The sequence below is a fragment of the Amblyomma maculatum genome, chromosome 1 (assembly GCF_055883805.1).
Source record: "Amblyomma maculatum isolate TAMU_Amacu chromosome 1, ASM5588380v1, whole genome shotgun sequence".
NCBI lineage: Eukaryota > Metazoa > Arthropoda > Arachnida > Ixodida > Ixodidae > Amblyomma > Amblyomma maculatum.
This window is the reverse complement of record NC_139344.1, coordinates 391176352-391198369: the sequence shown is the minus strand read 5'-3', so window position 1 is coordinate 391198369 and position 22018 is coordinate 391176352. Positions and strand designations below refer to the sequence as shown.

General features: G+C 46.4%; 1 protein-coding gene across 2 annotated transcripts in view; it reads left to right on the top strand.

Moving 5' to 3' along the window:
- Positions 1-21311, top strand: part of LOC146208538 (beta-1,4-mannosyl-glycoprotein 4-beta-N-acetylglucosaminyltransferase-like) — a 31783-nt gene extending 10472 nt beyond the window's left edge. Inside the window, exons 2-3 of one of the 2 annotated variants that reach the window (XM_084594564.1) lie at positions 14065-14531; positions 18687-21311. In XM_084594564.1, coding sequence (XP_084450690.1) covers positions 14065-14531; positions 18687-19649 — 1430 coding nt within the window. In that variant the 3' untranslated portion in view covers positions 19650-21311. Of the gene's footprint in view, positions 1-14061; positions 14532-18686 lie in introns of both variants that reach the window. The other variant, XM_084594556.1, reaches the window with a different exon arrangement.
- The last annotated feature ends 707 nt before the right edge of the window (positions 21312-22018 follow it).

Genomic DNA, 22018 nt, shown 5'->3' with positions numbered 1-22018 from the left:
GAGTCGGTAAAAGGTTGCTAAACCGGAACGTCAACAGGAACATGATCGAAGCAATCAGAAACTCAAGCTAGATATCAGAACATAAATAATAACAAACACACTGTTGAAGAGCCCGCGATCGGGCGAAAACTATATATAGACGGAGGCTGCTCGAAAACAGGGAAACACGTGTCTACAAAGCGTAGCATGAGGACGTTTGGTCGTTCGCTGTGCTAAATGCGATTCCGTTCCATGTGCAACAAACAGCACATGTACCCTCGATTACTTTCTCAGTCACGTGGAGAGAGGTAGAACAGACGCGTACGTTATGGCGCCGAGGGACTCCGGTATACGTAAGTGCACCAAGCGTTACTCCTATATAGCCATAAAAAAAAGAGATGCTAACGAAAGATCTTACTTAGAACGATATCTGGTGCCATGCGAGTTGTGAATGTGTATTTCGTCTACCTTTTACTGTGCCTTCATATTTAGTTTCTTGGCATTGTATATATGAAACGCGTGCACATCTCATTCATCGCTAAAGCAGTTCAAGGAGGCGGATTTCGTGTTTGTTCCATCTTTTATTTCCAAGTAATTGCAGCATTTCTCCCGCGTGTTCGTTGTTGAGCGGACATATCGTGATGACGATAATATATACTAGTGAAGCGCCGCAAGTGAAACGAACAAGTTCTGACTTAACTGACTTTACAGACGGGCGGTTGTCGGCGGAGCCAAGAGACCGCGGCTTCTCTTTTGGCCATTCACTTCGTTGGGGTCCGCTTACACTTTTTCGACAGGCGTTATAGGCAATAGCCCCAACAGGGGCAACGAAGGATATTGTTGCCGCCAATATGACTAACCACCCGCTTCAGTCGGAGGGAGTGTGACGATTACAAGATGCTACCGGTGTTGCAGTAAACAATCGGCGTGGTTTAGGGTGTCTTCTCGACTGTAACACCAAACTTGCCACCTTACACCTGCTCGCTGCTATACGGCGCTGCTGCCCGTAATCAATGCCATATCTGTTAACAGCGGTTAGGTTACTAACGAAACGACCGGTGCCCGAGCGCCAATCCTTGTGTACGCACGCATCAGTGGGTAACCAGCGACAAGAGGCTGCACCTTTCCTCCCCCGAACAGCGGGAACAGAGGGGCTGTACTGGCAAGAGGCATGCACTGCCTCGGCATTGCAGTATACTTCATGCGTTGGGGCTGTCGCACATTTATTGGACCGTGAAACGCACATCATAATTCTCCTTGTCTACCGTGAGATGATAATAGCGATGAGCCGATGACAATGACGCTGCAGTTAGTGATAATGACAACGATGACATAAGAAATTGTTATAACGGTACATTTAGTTGATGATGATGAGAACAAACGTGATGTACCGTGTGCACCAGCAATGCTTAGGCTTTCACATTTCTGCAGTGCAGATTCCACAGTGCTCTCGGAAATTTGGTAAAAGGGGATTGAGCAAGGGTTGAGAGGCCGCCTCAGTTCGCAAGCCAAGACGACGTTTCGACGAGGGTACTTGTGACAAGTCCACTTGCCGAAACGTTGGCTCGGCTTGCGAACTGAGGCTACACCTCTACCCTAGTTCAGTGCTCTTTCATACCGTGCAGCTATTCTCTTTCTCTCGTTCTACTGTTTAATATATTATTATTTCTAGAATTTGAAAGCACGGGTAAAAAGAAGTTTCCTACTAGATTCTTTCTAAGCCCGTGAACCGAAAAATATAGGAATGAGGAATCCCACTTTTTTTTTTTTTTTTTTTTTTTTTTTTTTTTTTTTTTTGGCGAAAAGCGCCGTCTTGTAACGCGTTTCCTCTCTCGTTTATCGCGCGCGCGCTGCGCCGGCTCCGCCGACAGCCGTGCGTACGACCACCACTATGTGTGGTTCAAATTTGATGTAATTTTTTTTTTAACTGACTACGCTAAAGCCATGCTGCTTAATCGCGAAACTTTTAACTTCTGCCCCTTTCACCCTTTTTTAATGTCCTCTTTAACGTTGATGTTGATCCACTGCGGGATCGCTGCTGCGCCTTTTCCTCCGCGAAGCTTGAGTGCGGACTGTTCTTTTTCGTATTGCTTGCAGTGTCGACGCAGTCGGCGGGCTCGTCTCCCCGTAGCCTCCGCACAAAGCAGAGTTGTGCCGATGTGCCTGTTCGCGCCACTTTTTAAAGAGGGTCGACGGCTTCCAGTCCGTGCGTGAAAACTTGGCAGCGCGTGGCGCGACAAGCTGCATCCGGCTTTCATTGTTGCGTCCCCCCTTGTGCTTCTTTGTGCACATTTCGACGCCAGAGTCCGGAAATATAGTGAGAGGGCGGGCTTCGGGTTGCGCTTTCAGGCCGCAGCTGTGAGCAGATCTGCCGTTTGGCGACGCAAAGCCGCAAGCGGGGACCGCGTGCACACGCCTGGCCTGAAAACAGCGCAGGAGCGTCGAACTGACCATCTCCCATTGACGTTCCATGAACTGCGTTAATGCCCAGCCATTTAAACTGCGAACGATCATCTTAAAGTTTGCGACATTTTCTAGGAGGGCCATTTTGAACATGATTTTGTTTTATGTGTTGTGTATAACGTTACAATAAGAATCAGCATGTCAGCAAACCTTTCCTCGGCAAGCTTCTAGTTGTTTTGTTTGGTATTCTCAAAAAAAAAAAAAAATTTTGCCGATGGTTACGTTATTACGTAATGCGAAATTTGAGCGCAGCTCATCAGCTGTTTGACCTTTCTCGATAGATTGAGGCAATGATTTCGAGCAAGACATGCATGTACAATTATAGACAATTTTTTTTTTTTAGTTTTTCACACATATTCCTTCAAGAAACACTCCACTAACAGTTCTTGACTCTCATGAAGGAAGCTTTTTGGTCGGAGAAATAAAGAGACCAATTAAGTTATCGGGAGGTTGCGGGAGGCAGCCCAAAGGAACGTTGCGCGACGAAGAGGCTAAGCCACAAGCTGCAGACGAGGGGAAAGAACCATCCCAAATATCTTAAACTGATTTGAGAACGCTGTAGCCAAAGTTAGCAAGCGTCTCATCGAATTTTTAGCAGTGTGTTTTGAAGGATAATGAAGGTGGGATAGATCCGGGCCAGGCCTTCCTCGAAAGCTAAGGGACGATCGGCTGTATATATGAAAACTACATCTAAATATGGTGCTTTTCTCTGTGAGTGTGTGAATTCTCGGTTACTGCACATGTCACCCTGCAGTTCGGTGTGGCCGCTTTAATAATTGGTTCACAGGAATGGAAATGCGCAGTATTTGTCACACTTGTTTCTGTGTACTCCTGAATCGCGTCGTAAGGGAGGGAAGGAAGGTGGGAGTGAAAGTGGAGCTGGTTACGAGGGACAACGCCGACGGCGACGTCCAGCCACCGAAATTTATCTGTTGTAGCCGTCATTGCACCCGCCACCACTTGCGTGGTGGACGACGGCTGTTGCGGCGCGCGTCTTTCTCTCCCTCTTATTTTTCTTTCTTCTCTACTTTCTCTGTTCTGTCATAATAACGAAGAGGCGTCGTGTGCTGTGCGATGTCAGCGCACGTTAAAGATCCCCAGGTGGTCGAAATTACTCCGTAGCCCTCCACTACGGCTCCTCTTTCTCTCTTTCCACTTTCACTCCCTTCTTCCTCCCTTCCCTTACGGCGCGGTTGCGGTGTCCACAGAAATCAAGTGAGACAGTTGCCGCGCCTTTCCCTTCCTATAAATATTTTTTTTTTTTTTTTTTTTAACGAAGAGGCGTCCGTGTGCTGTGTGGCGCCAGTCTTCCTGACTTTCGTGTCAAAATTGTGACGCAAAGGTTTGTTGTAAAGTATACCGGGTGGTGTCGTGCGATAACTAGTTGCATATAGCGTGCAAGTGCTAGTCAACTTGGATGATAGCTCCCAACAGGGATTCGAACCAACGACATATGTACATTCGTCATAAGTGTAGAGCCCACGGGGTCTGCTTCTGAGCCACTTCGTGTGGTTTTGTAATGCATTTCAAGTGTTCCGAATTTCATGGTAAGATTTGTTGCCTTGCCCTCTCCAACAGGAAGGACCTCCACTAATGTTAAATCAGCGCCACTACACGGCTCGGAAGTACACCCCCTGGGCTCTACTTTCGACAAAGACTGCACCTCAAATCCCATGCTTTCAGACCTCGTTTTTGGCGAATACAACTACCCAAAGGCGGCGTGAAGCGTGCATACCTCGGCAAAATCACGAATGCTCACTCAGGCTCGCTCACAAAATTTTGATCAGCCTGCGCGCTAACTCAAACCAAGACTCACACACACTCATGCTCACTGAAACCTTGAACTCATAAACTCGTTTAGATTCACAACTTACTCGGACTCATTCTTACTCATACTTGCCAAGACGAGTCAACCATTTGCTGCGGCCGTTGCGGCTCACAGCTAGCTTCGACTCACGACTCATCTGGGCTCACTCATTTATCACGGCTCACAACTCATTATGTTCCACAGCGTAGAAAGAACACAACGGATGGACACCAGCGGTAAACTTCCACTAATGATTTATTTGGCGCTGAAAAATTTATGCATGAAGGTAAAAAGTACGTATGAGATTAGACAACATAATTTACAAACAAAAAGCTTAAAAGCCTAAAAACACAAGAACACGTTTCACCAGTTCGCACACTGCCCTGAATGTAAGAATGCCTTTTTTTTTCTTTTTTTTTTTCTTTTTTTTTTTTGTCAGCGACAATGAAGAACTGCTGACACAGCTTTCAGGTACGGCTCTTTCGATTGCTGCGCCGCCTCGATAATTTCTCTCGTTAATCTATCTGCATTTCTGCCAATTACCTCGCACTTTTTATTACAAGCTTACATTTATAATCACTGCAGTGCACGCCAAACTGCTGTAACCGGCATCCCTGACTTCCCTATGGTGCTCGCTTAAACGCTCATTAAGACATCTGCCTGACTGCCGTATATACGCCTTGCCGCGCGAAAGCGGTGTGTTGTAGATTATTTATTCAGTGCACAGTGCAAAGGAGTTTCTATGCCGAATCGTGCAATTATTTTGAACCCTGCTGTCAGGACAGGTGGCCTTGCATATGCGGGACAATCTTTCCGGTGCAGACATACGCACCTCCACACTCACTTTTTGTGCGACCTTCTTGAATGAGAGTGATTGCTTGGTGATATAGGGAACATAACGCTCATCCTGTCACGTCACAACTCATCTTGACTCACTCCTTTCAATTCACTACTCACTTCGACTTACGACTCATTTGGGCATCCAATCAGCTCGATTCATTACCCACCGGTGCTCACTCACTCATTTCGAATCGCGACTCATCTGGAGCCTCTCACTAGGTCTTTTCGACTCACGACTCATTTCCACACGAGAGACATTTGGAGTTAATGAGCTGAGCAATTTGTTTACCTGAAGTAGTGTTGCTATCTTTAGGTGGGAAGCTTCGATTTTTTTTTTTTGCCTTGGTTTGGATTACCGTTTTTCATGAGAGTTAAGTTCCATATTTGATTTTGTTATCAAACAAAATCAGGGTTTAATGTTATACGCTGTTAGCAGGCATAAACAAAAAGTCTGAAAGGGCTTGACTAGGCAGTATCCACCATAAGTTGTATATCAGTGACAAGAGTTATCGTGTTCAAAATGCACCCTGTTCGCAAGGGAGAGATAGAGAAAGAGAAAACTTTATTGTCCACTGCTGTGGGTCGCAAGCCCGAGCCAGGCACGGCCTCACTGCACTAGATGTGTGACAGTCCATGTCGCTTCAGCACATCCGCGGCCCGCGTGATGACGGGGCGGTCTTCTGCCGATGGGGGTTTGCAGCCCATTCCTCCCAGGTGGAGAACTCCGAGCCCGGCGGGGGAGGATCAGCCGGGTGCTCCATCAGGATATGTGTTAGTGTAGCGGTGGGATGAAAGCACAAGGAACAAGACGGGGTGAAAGCACCTGGGTGCATGCGGGATTGTAGGTATAGGCGTGGGGAGGGTTCGGGTCCGCAGGCGGCGCCATAGGATTTGGTGGTGGATAGTAATGGATGGGAGGGGGGGGGGGGGGGGGGGTGTATGTATACTCACTCATGACTCATGTCATGATCTGAATGTGAGCACGATTTATCCGTACGAAGTCGACTCATGAGTGATTCCGCCGACCTATGGAAGCATGGCAGTCAAACTACTGTAGCAGTTTGATATCTTCCTATAGCACATTTATATAGGAAACTGGTATAGCAGTAAGTTATATTTGGTATTTTTTTATATATATACAGAAGTATACCAAACTGCTACGTTGGTATGGCATAATGTTTGTTATGTTACGTTACGAGCAGTTTTCGCACTTCGCGACTCTGAGATCGCATACTGCGATTTTGGGCTCAATAGCCGAACGTCGCCGGACACCCACCGGTAAAATGGGTACAAGCGTCCCTCGGCCCGGCGCCCGGCTCTCTCAGGGGTGTGCGTTTGGAAGAGGCTCTGCTAACCCTGCTGTGCACCTTCGAGGGCTTAAAGTTTCGAACAAACTAATGACCTGCAAAGGTCGGGTTCACAGAAAAAAAGGGCCACATAATGGGCTTTTGCCGCACAAGACGGACTTAATGTTGTCCAATGGCGGAACTGATCACTGCCACATCGGAGCAACTATTTGAGACCTCTGACCCATTCTCAAACATTTCACCTCAAAGAGCCGAGCACCAGGCCGGGGGAAAGCTCGTACCCATTGAAAAGCCGGTGGGTACCCGGCGGCACCAGGGATCGAACCTGGTACCTCCCGAACACGAGGCGGTTGCTCTACCACAAGACCATGCTAGTCCTGAATTTCTGAACTCCTGAATAGCACAAAATTAAACACACTTTCCCTACCAACATACAATAAATTAACACATAATTACGCTCAATATCGTTTTATCGATGGTTGAGTTGATGTAGCAGTCTTCCCGTTTAAATGTAGGTTTCACTGAGTTAGCTATCACTGCTCTGAACGATTGTGCAGCCATGCCTTCTCCACCGGTGGCAACTGACTTTTTGGCTTTGCTTTGGAAAATGATGTTCGGAAATGTGCTTCGTGCAATCGTGCGCGGATTCATATCGGAACTACGAAATTGCACGATACTGAGGAGGACAGACGGAGAACACGTACGAAAAGTACAGTGACAGAATTATACAGTTGGTTTATTTCTCAGTAGATAAGACCAAGATGTATGTATACCCTAAAGTTGCACTGTCATCCCGTATAGGAATGCACGGGCAGTCTTAGTGAACACGCATTAGCATGGCTGAACACAAGCTGAAGGAACACAAGGAGGCAATTTATGCACCACGGTAGTGTTCTCCGGAGGGTAATTTTGCTGCAAACGCGCAGTAACAGCGTTCGTACTATGTTCCCCAGCCGTGTAGTAAAAAGGAAAAAGAAAATGACACGGCCGGAAAATATTTGCGGTTTGACAACATTTGTTGCTGCTTCGGTGATGCTGTGTGTAGCCAAGCGCAGTTTCATCAATCGCGATAACGCAACAAATCGTATGCAGCAGATCCCATAAATGCGAGAACTCGCACTCAGCAGAGTTTAAACACAAGTTCTGCTGAACGTTGCGGCTGTTGTGCGTACTCATAGGTAAGAAAGCCCATCACCCTTGGCTCCCGCTAAAAGGTCGGTAACGCAAAGGGTAGGCACGGAAACCACAGCATTAACATGAACAGAACGGACATCTTTATCGGATGTCCACGTATATTTTAATGCCAAACACGCGGCTGCTTCGGCTACTCCGTTCTGCCGCTTCGTGTCACATGCCTGGCTGGCCGCCTTGAACCGCTGCTCCGGGGGCGGCCTTCGGTATCAAAATAGCAGGTGGGGCTCAGAGAGAAAGAAAGCGACAACGCGTGCTGCAACATTTGCGCGTCATTAGCGTCCACGCCGCAGCCGCGGCGCCAACGATCCCGTCCCTCTCGCGTCGTGCTTTCGAATAGGTGCCGTTGGTGCCGAGTTTTCCTTTCCTCAAGACTTATTTTCTGTATTGGCAATACTGCAGTTTCCAAAACTGGCTTAACACAGCGCGCTGCTGAAAAAAGCGCGCTCGCGCTTCTCCAAACGCCGAGGCCTGCCTATTTTCTTGTCTTAAGCCTGACCAAGAACCAACCTTCATAACACAACGCACTCTTAAATTGGAAGTTCCCAGAAATGAGCGCGGAGTGCTGTGATAGAGTGAAGCCCCCGCCGCTCGCGCGAGGCGGCGCCCTCTCCCAGGGTCAGCTCGAATTCTCTATATCTTTTTTTCTGCGCGCGCCTGCTCGTCTAAAACAGACGCTTGGGCAAGTTGGTGTTCCATTGAGGGTAAACAGAGCAAAAAAGACGAGGACATAAATAGTTGCACAAACGAGCGCTGACTTTCAACTAAAGTTTATTGCTTGTCCCGCAAACAAATCGCGAAGGTAGATGATGATTGTGTTAGTAGTGCCTCGGTGCCTCTAACTGTGAAGGAATTGAGGTTTCTGCATGCAAGGCAATGTTGTCGTCCGCAGCTGGAGCTATCATCTATCTATGTTTATCAATGTCATTACGTTTTCTTTTGTTGATTGTTCCCAGTATATATGTTTGCGGGACAAGCAATAAAATTTAGTTGAAAGTGCACTTCTTATGTCGTCTTTTTTGCGCTGTTTACCCTCAATGCTCGTCTAGGTCACAACAAGAGAGCCTTGTAGGAAAGGGCTGGGCCGTGCGTTGGGATGCGGTCGCGGGCGATAGCGTCTCCATCTTCCCGGGTCTGGCTCGCTTACCTTCTCACGTCTTCTGAAAGAATTTCAAGCCACGAAGAAAACAGTAGGGGTTAGCCGCTTCCGACGCACGTGCAGGCGGCTATATCTGTCATGTACGGATATATCTGCGCCGCGCTCAGGTCTGTCTCTTGTCGCATCTGGCGCATGCGCAGTCCGTTTTCAGCATACCACTTTCTTGGCCCGCCAATCTGAACACGCAAAATAGACCGCAACTTGCCTACCGACACAAATTTTCGTGCAACCACTTCGCCGCGTGCACTACTTTCGCGGCGAGTCTCAGTTCTTGCCGTCGTGCAGACACCACAGTTCTCAAAGGACATTTCCGTACAGTGTCTCTGAAACACTTCACAGTTAAGTTGTCAAGGACACGCACGCATGCGCACGATTGCAGAGGCAGACGGGAACAACCGCCGACGCAGCGCGATCAACCCAGGAACAGTAGTGGTTTATTCCCCTCCTGATAGTGCATGGAGCAGGGTTTGTGCGTCTCATCTTGAGAATCGATAAAGACCCGTTCACACTTGCGATTTTCGCGGTGGTCGTGCGACCGGTTCGGTCGAAAAGAGACTGTCGCAGGCCGTTCGACCACTGCTCGATTTTCCAGCTTTGCGATTGTTGGTCGCAAACCGGGTAACCAATCAGCGGCTGAGCAGAAGTGAACGGAAGTCAGCTTTACTCTATGTGGTCGACAGTCAAGATAGACAAGTCTGGAAAAGCGACCCGCGGGTCGAATTTGCAAGTGCGAACATTGGTCGAGCTGAGCGGCTCCCTGGTCGCATGCGACAGCAGCTAGCACGCCCTTCGCGACTCGCAAGTGTAAATAGCCTTTATCTGAGCGCATGCCGCCGCGGTGGCTCAGTGATTAAGGCGCCCGACTGCTGAACCCAAGGTCACTAGTTCGATCCCGGCCGAGGAGACCGCTTCTCAGTTGAGGCCGTTCGGCCGCCGTTCTCAGTAGGCGCCGTTCGGCCGGGTTGAGTTGGTTTGCAACCGTTTCATCGCTGCCATTGGCCAGGTTTTGTAGCTCCCAATCTTCCCTTAAAGGGACACTAAAGACAGCCAAAGATGGTATGAAAATCTAATAAACTACATTTGGTGACACTGTCGCCGCATATCCGGAAGCAAAAAATCGAATAATTGCTGAGATATTGCGATAAGAAGTTGAGGTTTTTTCTTGTTCCCGCCGGTGGAATTCAAACTGTGGCCTCCAACTACGTAGTTGGAGTTGAGTGACGCACAATATGACGTAAGCGGAGACTCCGTGACAGCTAGCGAGCCGGCACGGCCCGCGGCGTCGCATCCCTCAAGGGCCAACTTGGCAACAGCGTACTCGCTATGACGGCCTCAGCCGAAATAAATAAAACGATGAAGAGAGTAATTTACCGAGCGATGGGCTCATAAAGGAAGAAAAAAAAAACAGAGCGCTTGTAATGCACAATAATTTACATGTTTCTCAAGCTTTTGCGCTCCTTCTTGCACTGTGTATAAACAAACCGAGCCCTCGGTCATCGCAACGCTTCCTGACATGTTTACATACAAATAAGATTTAGTTACCAGCAAAATAGTGTCCTCGCTGCTGCGCTTGTCAGTTTTGAAGCTTCGTCGCACTTTTTTCCTTCAAGGTTTGTGCTACTGCTCCGTGTTCAGCAAAAATTACGTCCACGCTAGCAGAACATGACCGAAGTGCCGGCGCCACTACATTTGCCAGCGCTGTGAAATTCCACATGTTAAAATGGATCCAGTGCACAATATAGTGCGCATAGGCATCCAGAACATTAGTTGCAAGACGTGAGAGCAGGCAGCATGCGCCGATGATCAAGAAGTTGTAATTTTTAGACCTGCAGCAGAAACACTTTATTGTAAATGGGGCCATGACATAAAAACTAGAAATATTTCGAAGGTTCCTGTGGCGCGGCGTAGCCGAGCGGTTAGCGCCGAATGTTACGGAGCAAGCAGTGCCGAGTTCGAGTCTTACCGCTTCTGTCGGTTTTCTTTTTCTTCTTTTTTACAAATTGTTTTTTTTTTAACTTTTTGTAATGTATTTCTGGTGCTTCGTTATTTTTAGTTTTTACATTTTACCCGAGGCCCTTTTTTTCGCCGGGCGACGAGCGCAATATATCGACGCTCTCCTTGGTATGAGCGGCAAGTATGCCCCTTTTGTTTACGACGCCTGCAAATAGCACGTTGAAGGTCTTGTTGACGCAGTATATGTTGGTCAGATGTGCCATGATTTAGTGAACAATTGAATGATAATGCGTTTTTCCTTCGGTACATAGCATATGCATGCTTTTCGTGGCGTACGTAGCTGCAATCAAGCGGTCAGGTCGCGGTCGAAGCGGCAACGGCGGCGATTTGTTGGCGCAGAAGTGTGAACGAAGGAGTGTGTCGGCGGTAGCGGATTTCGCTCGCTCGTGCCTCCGAATGCTCAAATGGGAACCATCAAGGCGCATCTGCTGCTCCAAGCTCGTAATTCAGGCGCTGCAGGTTCAAACAAACTATCCGAGTGCGCACGAAATGCCTGAGCCGAAACATAACCAAAACTGAAGTGGGCGCCTGTGGCGCCTCCAACTATATATTTTTGTATTTGCCTTGCAACGTTTACGTTGTCTTTTCGCCGTCGTTTACGTATGATAAAAGCGTGTTATCATGTTTGAGAAAAAACGTACTACTGCACTCAAACATGCAACGTAATTCGCATTTGTCAGCCTCCGGGATCCCTAGCGCGTCACGTGATTTGTTGTTGCGAGCCTCGGCCGTTTGGCTGTGGTGGCGATACCTGTATTTCTGTTATTCTTCTTTACTACCTTATAACAGCTCTGTTTTCAGTAAGAGGGGTCTTTTTGTAATCAGGAACTGGCATTCTATCGATGCAACCCCACTTCCTTTCTCTCTTTAGTGTCCCTTTAAAATCGAGCATTTCGGCGTCCTTCGCGAGACACACAACAGCCGTGCACTCTGGGTTGTCTCCAGCCTCAGTGTTTCTCGTTCCAAGTTTATAGGCGGCCAGTGTGATCCTGTTTCCGGATTCGCGGTATTTGCTTGTTGTCAGGAAGTCTACCTAAGCGCGATAAACTCCCTTCTGTGTCGAGAATGACGGCGATGGGTACGTCTGCGCACTGTATATTTAGATATTTTTTGTGATTTTGAAAATCTAACCTGGTCGCTTGCTCTTGGTGCTTTTATCTCAACGACTAGCACGTCACAATCGTGCACTGTCTGATAGAGCTCACTGCTTTGCTTGGGTGGTTCGCGCCCCCTTGAGGAAAACATTGCTCTTGCTCTTGTCTCTCTCTCTCTCCGATCGGAGCGCGGACAGCGGGGTGATCCTTCAGGTGACACACGAAGTGTCGGATGCGTTTACCGTGATCTTGCGCGATGCCTCATCGAGCGTTCGTGCAGAATGCATTGCCGAATACCATACGGTTGTTGCCTCTGTATTTTTATCCTCTTCAAATAGGTCTAGAGGGCGGGCTGTCTTCTATACTATACTATCGAAACAACGTGCTCCTTTATTTACGCATATCTTGAATAATCGAAGCATGTCCCGGTATGAGATGGGAATTATGCCCATGAATTTTATTGCGGAAGCAGAAAAGGTCGTGGTTCGAGTCCCGAAAAGGTCATGGGTTCAAGTAGGGTCGTAGGTTTGTTTCAATAAACGCCGTGGGTTCGATCCCCTCGCGCGCGTCACAGTTACAGCTGTGAAGCTATGCTGTGACGCTACAACTGTTTCAGTTGCCATAGCAACTGTGACGACAGCCGTAGTCGAACCATCGAATTAGAGATGCTGCGTGAGCGAGCTTTCGCCCTTCATACAAGTATATAGGCGATTCTAAGTTTCTCGAGTTTTTTTTTTTTTTTTTTTTTTTCGTGCTCGCGCTTCATTGCCTCCTTGAACCGCTTTCGACACCGCGTCGGAGACGATCTGACCTCTTCAAGAACTGCGGTCTTGAATGTGCCACACTTTTAGCATTCATCGGCCTCAACTCTGTTGCAGGAGGCATACCTTATCCGCGCAGTGAGCGCGGGCAAGGTGAGGTGCACGTGACAATAGTCAGGCACATTACGCTACACAGCAAAAGGGCAGCAGCGAAACAGAACGGCAGGTCACAGTGCAGCTTGATTCCCTATAGGACTTTAGCACATTTGAATGACTGGGTCAGTCCCGTCCAACGTGTTCACGTGGATTCCGAAGCCAACGATCTGGTTGGCAGGTCTGGTGGATTCTGCATGCATAGCGATAGGGTATACGGCGACTCAGTCTGCGAATTCCCAATTTCTACTTCGATCGCAACAGCTTCTCGCTTTTCTATCACAGGAATCTTTCGCTCGCCCCCAAGTCGCGAGCAGGTGAGGTGGTCGTTCTCTTCCGAACGCCGTTGCGTTCTACACGGCCGCACATCGAAGTGGCGCAGACACAGTTGGACCTGGAGGTCGTGCTACGCGTGGCATCACGTGGCTTCGTCGCGCTTCCGGGTAGGACGCAAGGGCCCTCCGAAGAAAGGGGCTACACGCTCGCGAGTTCACCCTAAAAGTGGACAACCCTGCACATATGGGTGTCGAACTTGGCGGGGAAAATTTTGACTCACTGTCTTGTTTTTTTTTTTTTTTTTTGTCTTTTTTTGCAGATTTGGGACATACATCCATCCTCATCGCTACAATATCTCGATCGCTCTAATTACATGTTCGCATTAAACGCCACATGTTAGATTTGAACTGCGTCATCTGCCATGTCCGCTGCAGGGTCATTGATACTCGGGTTGCCCTGGGTCCTTATTCAGAGTTTGCCTCGTTGGTTGGCCATGGTTGTACTTTTATTTCCACCGGAAAAGGGCGTCCTCTTCCCGCCCCCACAACGCAGGCCGGGGAAGACGGGAAGTCGTGCGCCCGTGGATTAGAGGCTGTCAGGTAGCCCTTGGCTTGTTGCGGCCTCTTCCGCCAGATGGACGGTGCGTCGCTGGATCGCAGGGTCCGCGCTCTTCAGAAGTGTCGCGTTTTCCCTGACATTGAGCCATCCGATTGATGGAGATGCAGGAACCGGATGCCCGTTCGGTTGCCACCACTTACGGTTCCTGTGTTTTCACCATGAAAATGCGGGCGGACACGAAGGAAACGTTGACAGTTACCGCGCCTTTCCCTTCCTATAAATCAATCAATCAAACGATACAAACTCCTAATACGGACCCAGGTTTTGCGCCGGCTACTTTCCTGTACTACATCTACCCTACCGTTCGCCGCAGCGTTTCGTTTCCCGAGGTGTCAATTGCTGCAGCGCGGTAATGGCCAAACAAGCGTGCTCATCCACTGCTCTCCTTAATTGTCGTTAGCAGGGCACTACGGCTCGGAGAACGTCGCGTTGGGCGGCGGCAAGAAGCAGACCCATGCGGAGATGAGCCTGCCGGCCTGGTGCTGCAGCGTACGCCGCATTCGACTCATCGTGGGCTGCTTCATAGCGTTCAACGTAGTCATACTCCTGCTAGCTGCAGTCAACTCGGGCACCATGTCCCGTGTACGGCACGGCGGTGGGGGCGGCCTCTGGACGGACCTGTGCCAGCACTGCGGCGGCGGCGGCCACAACCGGGACGCCTCGTACCGCGACATCGCCGCCGACATATTCCACCTGCCGCTGCTCGAGAACGCCGACATGAGCGACCACTACTACCCGCTGCCGTCGGCGGGGAACGCGGTCGGAAAGTGGTGCTTCCGCCGGGGCTCGCTACCGGCCACCGATTCTGAGAAGGCTGGAAAATGCCTCTGCGCCAAGGCCTACTATGGCGCTGACTGCGGAATTCCACAGGTGTGGGTTTTTCGCTTTGCTTGTTTCTAGCGAGTAAGTTAACTGTTGCCTTGTTAACTCTGCAGAAGAAAAAAAAAAGACACATTGGGCTCACTTGAGGTCCACTTGGTGCCATTTGAACCCAGGTGGAACCATTCAGACTTAGCACTAAGTGGTCTTGCAAATTCCAGTTCACTGTTTCAGTGGTGTCATGTCTTTCATTTGGATAATTCAGTTAAGAGACGGTGACACCAATTTGAATATAGGAATCAATTAGAATAACCTTTCAATCAGAAAAACCAGTTTGGCAATCCAAATTGGTCTATAAATTGGATTGCTGTCAGATTGTTGCTATTTTCAACCCACTTCGACTTTTCATTTGGTTCCTGAGGTAAAGAGTTGGGTCCGCCTCTTCACCCCAAAAAAAAAAATGGGGGCCACTTAGTTTTTTCGGTTAAGAGAGTTACAATTATGCATTTCACAGAATCCACTTATTCACTAAAGGTCCTCTGGGGAGAGGTGGAAAATTCATCTGCTACTGGTTGAAAACATCCTTGGGAGACGCAGCCACTTGCAAAGTGACGGCGTTTGCTTGACAGCTACAACTGTATCTCATGTACATCTGCAACGAATATGAACTCTGCATGTGCAGCTGGGTTGGGAAAAAACCAGCAAAGGAGCATGCATGCACAGAGTGGTGGTGTGAAAATGGCAGATTGCAAGCTCTAACCAGAATTGCAAGTAAACCAGATGGGCAGTCCTGTTGAGTGTTCTTGTTGGTTCCGAATGTGCATGTATTTATGCCTGCGCACTGCCCCTTATTAACACTAACTTATGAACTAAGTTTCTGTAGAAAAAGTTATTTGGTGTGCAGGTTTATGTGCTTAATTGTTTTAATGATTCTCACAATAACTGCGAATGATATCAATATTACTTCGTCTAGTAAATGTGAACTGCCATTAGCTCCAGCTGGAGATTTCCTTAACTGCGATTGATAATAGAGTAACTTTGCACAATAAACAACTGCTATTGGCTCTAGCTCGAGGAGCCATATCTATTCCATATCTAGCCATATCTGTTACACAAGATATGGCACCTTCTGCGGAGTGGCAGGAACTCATCTGCTACTGGTTGAAAACAAACAAATAGGAAATGCAGCCGTATAGTACAACTTTGTAAGGTGTTTATTTGACAGCTGCCACTTTATGTCACATGTGCATGGAACTAACGTTAACTGTACATATGTATTGGGGCTGAGGTTCATTTAAATTTAAACAAGTGGACCTGGAGAAGGCAAGGTGTGCATGCACAGAGTGGCTGTGTGAAAAAGGCAGATTCTATCATTTCAATTCCCCTTTACAACATTTGCACAAGGCAGAGTGCACCAACTGCCTGCAGTTGTGTGTGATAACCGTTAGTCCCAACTGGAACCAGTTGACTTTTTTTGCACCCGTGGTGTCCAAGAATCAATTGCTTCCAATTATAATCTTCGATGCTGCTTTTTTTTTGCTGGGTCCAGTATGTAACTGCTGGTGCTGCGGCTGTTCTGCTGGTTGCTTCATGTTGCATTCCTCCTATTTTGAACAAAAATGCAAGCAAGTGTACCTCCCCAGACAACACACATACGTCCTAGGGAAGTCCGGAAACGTCCCACAAAAATCCCCCAAAACATTCGAAATGAAATAAGAAGTGACTTCCTCAGGACGTCCCAAACAATACCGGGGTGGGACATGTTCGGGGTATTTTAGGAGCTTATTGGGACATTGTTTATTAGATTTTCTTCTGGTTGTTATTCTAGGCCCTGTCTTGTCGAGGCCTCGTAAAAAGCATGCAGTTATATGAATCTCAGCTCATGTTAGTGTTATGAGCAGACTCAAGTTGCCATCTTTAATTTTTATTGGGGCATTAGGGCAGGGATGATTTGGGAAGAATCGGAGGCAGAGTTGAATTTCAACGGGAAAACCACTATGCTGGAGGTGACCATTCTCAAAATTTCTACTTATAATTATTTTGTGTTGAACTAACGATTCAAAACATATATAATAATATTTACCTAAAAAACATTTTACTTGATAAACGCCCATGTGCAAAGCAATATTCGCGGGCGTTGAACACTGCATGCTGCAACTTGCACGTTTTCTGCATGTGCCCATATACCGGGTGTCGCATACTATGCATAATAACCACTCAGCGAAAACCTTGTGGTTCTTGAGAAATTGCACACACAACTTACACACATATCCACACTTTGCAAAGAACAGAGGAGTCACAATTTTGTGATCACCACACTTCTCAAGCACTTCAATATATACTCCACAACAAAGGTGTCCTGATATGTGCAAGCTATACACTGCATATATGCAAAGCTATATAAAATTATCTCTTGGATAGTTATATATTTTATTAGCAGTGCAGTTAACAAAGGTCACATGTCACATTGTTAACTGAGCCTCTTCATTGCTTTGTCGACAATAAAAATAAAGCCATTAGTTAGAGCTGATTTGTGTTTTTTGGAGAAGTTGGGTGCCTTGTGCTAGTTGGGCGCCACGTTTAACTGTTGCAATTGGCATATGCCCTTTTTGCAAACACGATTCCCATTGAACATTTCAGGCGAATTTGTGTGGTTCTTGTTCACTAGCTTTCATGCAACAGGGTGCATGATCCCTTACAACTGCCGTGGAATGTGTTCAGCATGGTCTTTAAAAGGGCCAGTAAATGGGACGTCCCGCGGAGATCCTTTGGAGATTCGAACATAGCCCAGAAGGGAGCTAGCAGGGACGTCCTGCGGATTACCCTGTTGGGATGTGGGAGATAGCGATTTAAACGGGACGTCCCTGGGAGTTGGTGTGTTGTCTGGGTCTCTTGTTATACGCAAGATCAAAAGGTCGGCAGTTTTTCATATATTTACCACATCCTGGTATCTCTTGCTAAGAATGCTATCACTCTAAATTTGCATGCATATCATACTACGTCTAGGTAATGATGTATGCCATTAAGTAAAATTTGGTTCAATTTTTAGGGTTATTGCCCTAGGCATTCTAAATTTATAATAAGGGAGTAATTGGTCCCTTAATACGAGTACAAGTCGAGTGTGCACACTACATAAAGGGCACTAGGTAAACTGCAGACCACTAAGGAGCTCCAAGACATACAGGGTCAGTGAAAAAGCGGAGTAGCTGTGGAGATTTGGCAGTGCAAGAATGTAAAGTTAGTGCCAGAGCATTTTGAAGAGTTGTAAAATGGCAAAAAAATTATTGTGCACTAACTAGTCTAATCTGTAGATCACTATTTCCTGCTCTTATTAATAAATGAGCTTATCATGGACGAAATCATGTCGTGAGGTTATGCTGAAAAGGTATTGCTTTATGTTGTAAGGACTTAGAAGTCCCAGAAATGAGGGCCTGTAATTTTTGTTCAGCATTGAAAGTCATGTAAAACATACTGTAGAGTCATCTTGTGGTCCTGCCATTATTTGTGTGTCCTGTCACATGACCACATCACAATAAAAACATCATTGGTTTGTTTTAGGTGCACAGTGGTTTTCTCCTTTCAGGAGTGTTCGTCATGTTGTGTTACAGCTTTAGCTCTCTCAAATGTGTCCTTTAACATAAAGCAGCACTCCCTTTGTATTGTAGATTTGCATATAGCTTTCGTCACTAGATGGCGCCAGTGTTCTGCACTTCTTGGATGGAACGGTAACCATGGTCCACATAAACTTTTTTGACAAGGCGTGTATCGCTGTGCCATAGCAGCTTGGGGCATAAAAACTGAAATGGATGCTAGTCTATACTAAATATGTCTATTTACTAGCTGCCTGGCAAGTGAAATGTATTTGTTTCCAGTACATATCTTTTGACGACATGCAGTAGTCATTGCAAATGCTATCATAGCTTCAGGCATTATGACAGACAAAAAAAATGCTGATGCACTCATTGAAAAAATTCACCGCTTCAATTTCCAGTGACTGCAACCAGCCATAAATGCCACCTTAGATCGGTAAAAATCTACACTGTTTCTGGCAAAACATAGTGGAATCAAGCACCTTAGACAGCTTTCCATTGCACTGATAAAAATTTTGTGCTTAAAGTGGTCGCCCTCTTTAAAGCCATGCAGTGCTCGGGGTGAACAATTTGGCTGACATTTAAAACATGTGTTTTTGCTACATACCCTCCATAGGTTGTGTGGAACTCGAGCTTCCTTGAGGCCGGCACAAGACATGGTGCTTGGGTGAGACGTCGCGTCAAACCTAGGAGGCTTCTGAGCATTGCAACTGTGACAGGCCCAGCACAACTAGACTTCCTCCGGCTCCAGATCACATACCTGCGACCAGTCATAGATGTTTTTGTCATTGCTGACAGGACTAGTCGGCTCCTAGCAGACATAGAGCGTACGTTTGGTGGTCAAGAGGAATATACAAGGATTGTATACCTTCCCCTCAAGGACCTTAAGAACTCGTCTGTGTCAGCTGAAGATGTGCTTCAGCAGCTGTTTTGGAAGCGTCTCTCTGACTTCCGCCTGGACGACCTTCTGGTCTGGACCAACCTTACCACAGTGCCACTAGCCGACGCTCTTCTCTTCCTCAAACTTTACGAAGGTTTCTCAGAACCTGTTTACTTGAACGTTCGGAGGTTGGCGTACAGCTTTCTTTGGGAGAGTAAGCCAGGAGCTTTGTTGGACACCTCGGTCAAGCCAAATTCGAAGCAAGAGAGCCCCTTCGTTTCAAGCTTTGCTGTGTTGAGTGTGCTATGCCGTTACAACCTGACCTGTGCCACACCACCAAAGGCAGCTGCGTTTCCAGTGGCACAGCTGAAAGCATTCACCAAAAACCATGGGTGGGCTTTAGAGCACTGGACGCTGGGCACAAGCAGTGAGCCGTCTGGCTGGAATTGCAAGAACTGTGTGACCTTTCCTGATTCAATCTCACTGTTTCCGGAAGGAGGTATGAATGGATCTACAGTGACTAATCTAGAATGGAGAATGACTTTAATGAAAAGACTGAAGGAACAAGGATTTCATCATGATAATGTACAGCTTGTGAATGACAGTGATCCAAGGTATCTCGCACCACAAATATTGTTGGAGAAGCCAGGGTCATTATGGTACTTGGTACCAATGCATTTGAAAGCATCAGAAAACTGATGCTCTAGGCAGCATTTTTGCTATGTATACTTTTGTCATAGTTTACTGTAAGCTGTGCTGTACCGGTGAACTTAGTTTTGGTGAATTTAGTTTTTGTTTAGGTTTTTTTTTTCTTCATGTGTGCAAGAATGGTTTGCTACAAGTTTTGCTGCAATGGAAAAGAGTGTGTGAAGTTGTACATCTGTGTGCATGTAGATAATTACTTCAATTTTAGTGCACATGGTCTTTCTGCAGCTTTGCTGCTGGATTTCAAATACTATTTAGTAATCCCTAAGGTTTGCACCATGAACAGGCAGCATTTGTTTCCTTGCATTTGTGTGAATGAGCTCAGTAGAAATTGAGCAACTCTGCAGCGGTTGTGATGCATGCTAACATTTGAGTGAATTGGTTCAAGCAGTGTATCATCTCTGCAGTGTCCTGGACTTTTGTCTTTGTCATGCTATTTCTCTAAGCTTTTGCAGCAAAGGATAAACTTGCTTTAGAGCCTAGCAAGCCACGTATGCTGCATCATGAAATGCTTAGTGCAATGTGCTAAATTAGCTAGTGCAGATTTGTATCTCTACCAAACAGTGCCTTCTGCTTGAGCCAGCTTTATGGAATGTTCATAAATCTAAGGTTTCTGGTCATAGACCTAGTGTTTTTGTTATAGATCTTTCATGCCTTGGTTAAACCAAAAATTGTTGCAAGATGTGTGATATATATATAGCGTGTTATACACACCTTGGACTGCATTCACTTTCCTGAAGCACCTGTTGATGCAGGGCTATTGTGATAAACTATCTTTACCGGCATTACACCATTGAGTAGCTGTGAAACCTGTAGCAGCAAGGTGCCTGCCACTTCGATGGCTCTGAATGTTGTTTTTTTCCCATTTTACATTTTGCTTTGTGGGGCTGATATGCTTAGGTTTCCTTTAGGCATTCACATTGTGCTGTGAAAATTCTGACACTGCCTGCAACGTGATGTTGTAGCGTATCTCTCCTGGTATGTCTGTTAGTGTTTGATTTATTTCATTTGCTTATGTATGCATTTTCACAAGAATTGCTTGATACAGATTACTCTTAATTGTTGCCCAATATCTCAATTGCAGTACTCGGGCTGCAGCTCATGTAAATTCTGCACAAGTTTGTACAGTTAGTTTTGCTAGCCACCATTCAGGCGCAAAAATTAGAACAAGCTTTAATATCAATTGGCTTCATAGGTTTCAACATCTTGGCAGTTTGCTTCACAGAGGTACTGTTGTGACCACATAAAAGAGGGATGCACCTATACAAATTAGAATGACAACATAGAAATACCTTAATTTATAAATGTAAATGATGTGCAGTTTACTAAGCACTGTTATCAAAGGCCTTTGAAGCTAGTTTTGCATTCTCATTTGCATCTTTATTTGTGATTTAGCTGTGCATGGTGTGTACGTTTCTATCTGTGGATGCCACTTCATGCCACATAAACTTGAGCGGTTCCATGGCAGTAAGAACTGCCAGGATCCCCGTATACTCTGCTTAAAGCAAGCTAGTAGATTATGTCTGGGCTGTTCGAGGGTTCGTGTCAAGTGCAGTTTGCATTGATCATAGACAAGAAGTGCATACATGGGAATTCCTGCTCTTCATTGGTGAGTGCTCCTTGTACTTATAGATCCTTTTAATTTTTTTTTTTTTTCATAGTCAGGTTGTGATCAAGAAAACATAAGCCTTTGCATAGATTTGATGCACAAGGCAGATACCTTAATTATTCATGCCAAGCATAGTACTTCTGAAACCTGCATTGAGATACAAGGAAGCCGTGCGGCCCATTTTGTAAAACATTGAAGTGTGGCAGCTTTCCTATCCATTGCATATCCTGATTTTCAGATAGCATGCAACAACCCTACTGAGGCACCAGTCATAAGTGTGTTCATCCAGAAACAAGCTTCTCACCATTCATATTCCCACTGCTGAAATCGAATGCTTCTTCACGTTTAGTGAAACATTTTTGTAGGTACGAGGGTCATCATCATGCCTTTCCTACTGTGTCATCATGGGATTCTCCACTTCTAATGCGCCCTATTTTCATTCCTTACTACATTTTAATGCTCTCGTTTCTTAGTAGTGTGTACATGTAGTGCAGAGTAGAAAGTGTTATTTATGAGCATTTACTTTTCTGTGTGCTTTGTTTTTGTTAGACTCTTGGTTATGAGTACTTTTGCTTCCTGCAGTAATAACCAGGGCCGTGATACAAGTTGTTAAGTTTGGACCTTGCAGATAAGTAGAATTTTAAAGTTTTTTCTTTTTTTTTGTAAAAGCACCCTGAGAAACAGCATTGATCTTTAGGTTGTGGGCTCTTCATTTTTCTAGAAAATCTGCTGCTTTGGGCCAATATTGAGTGTG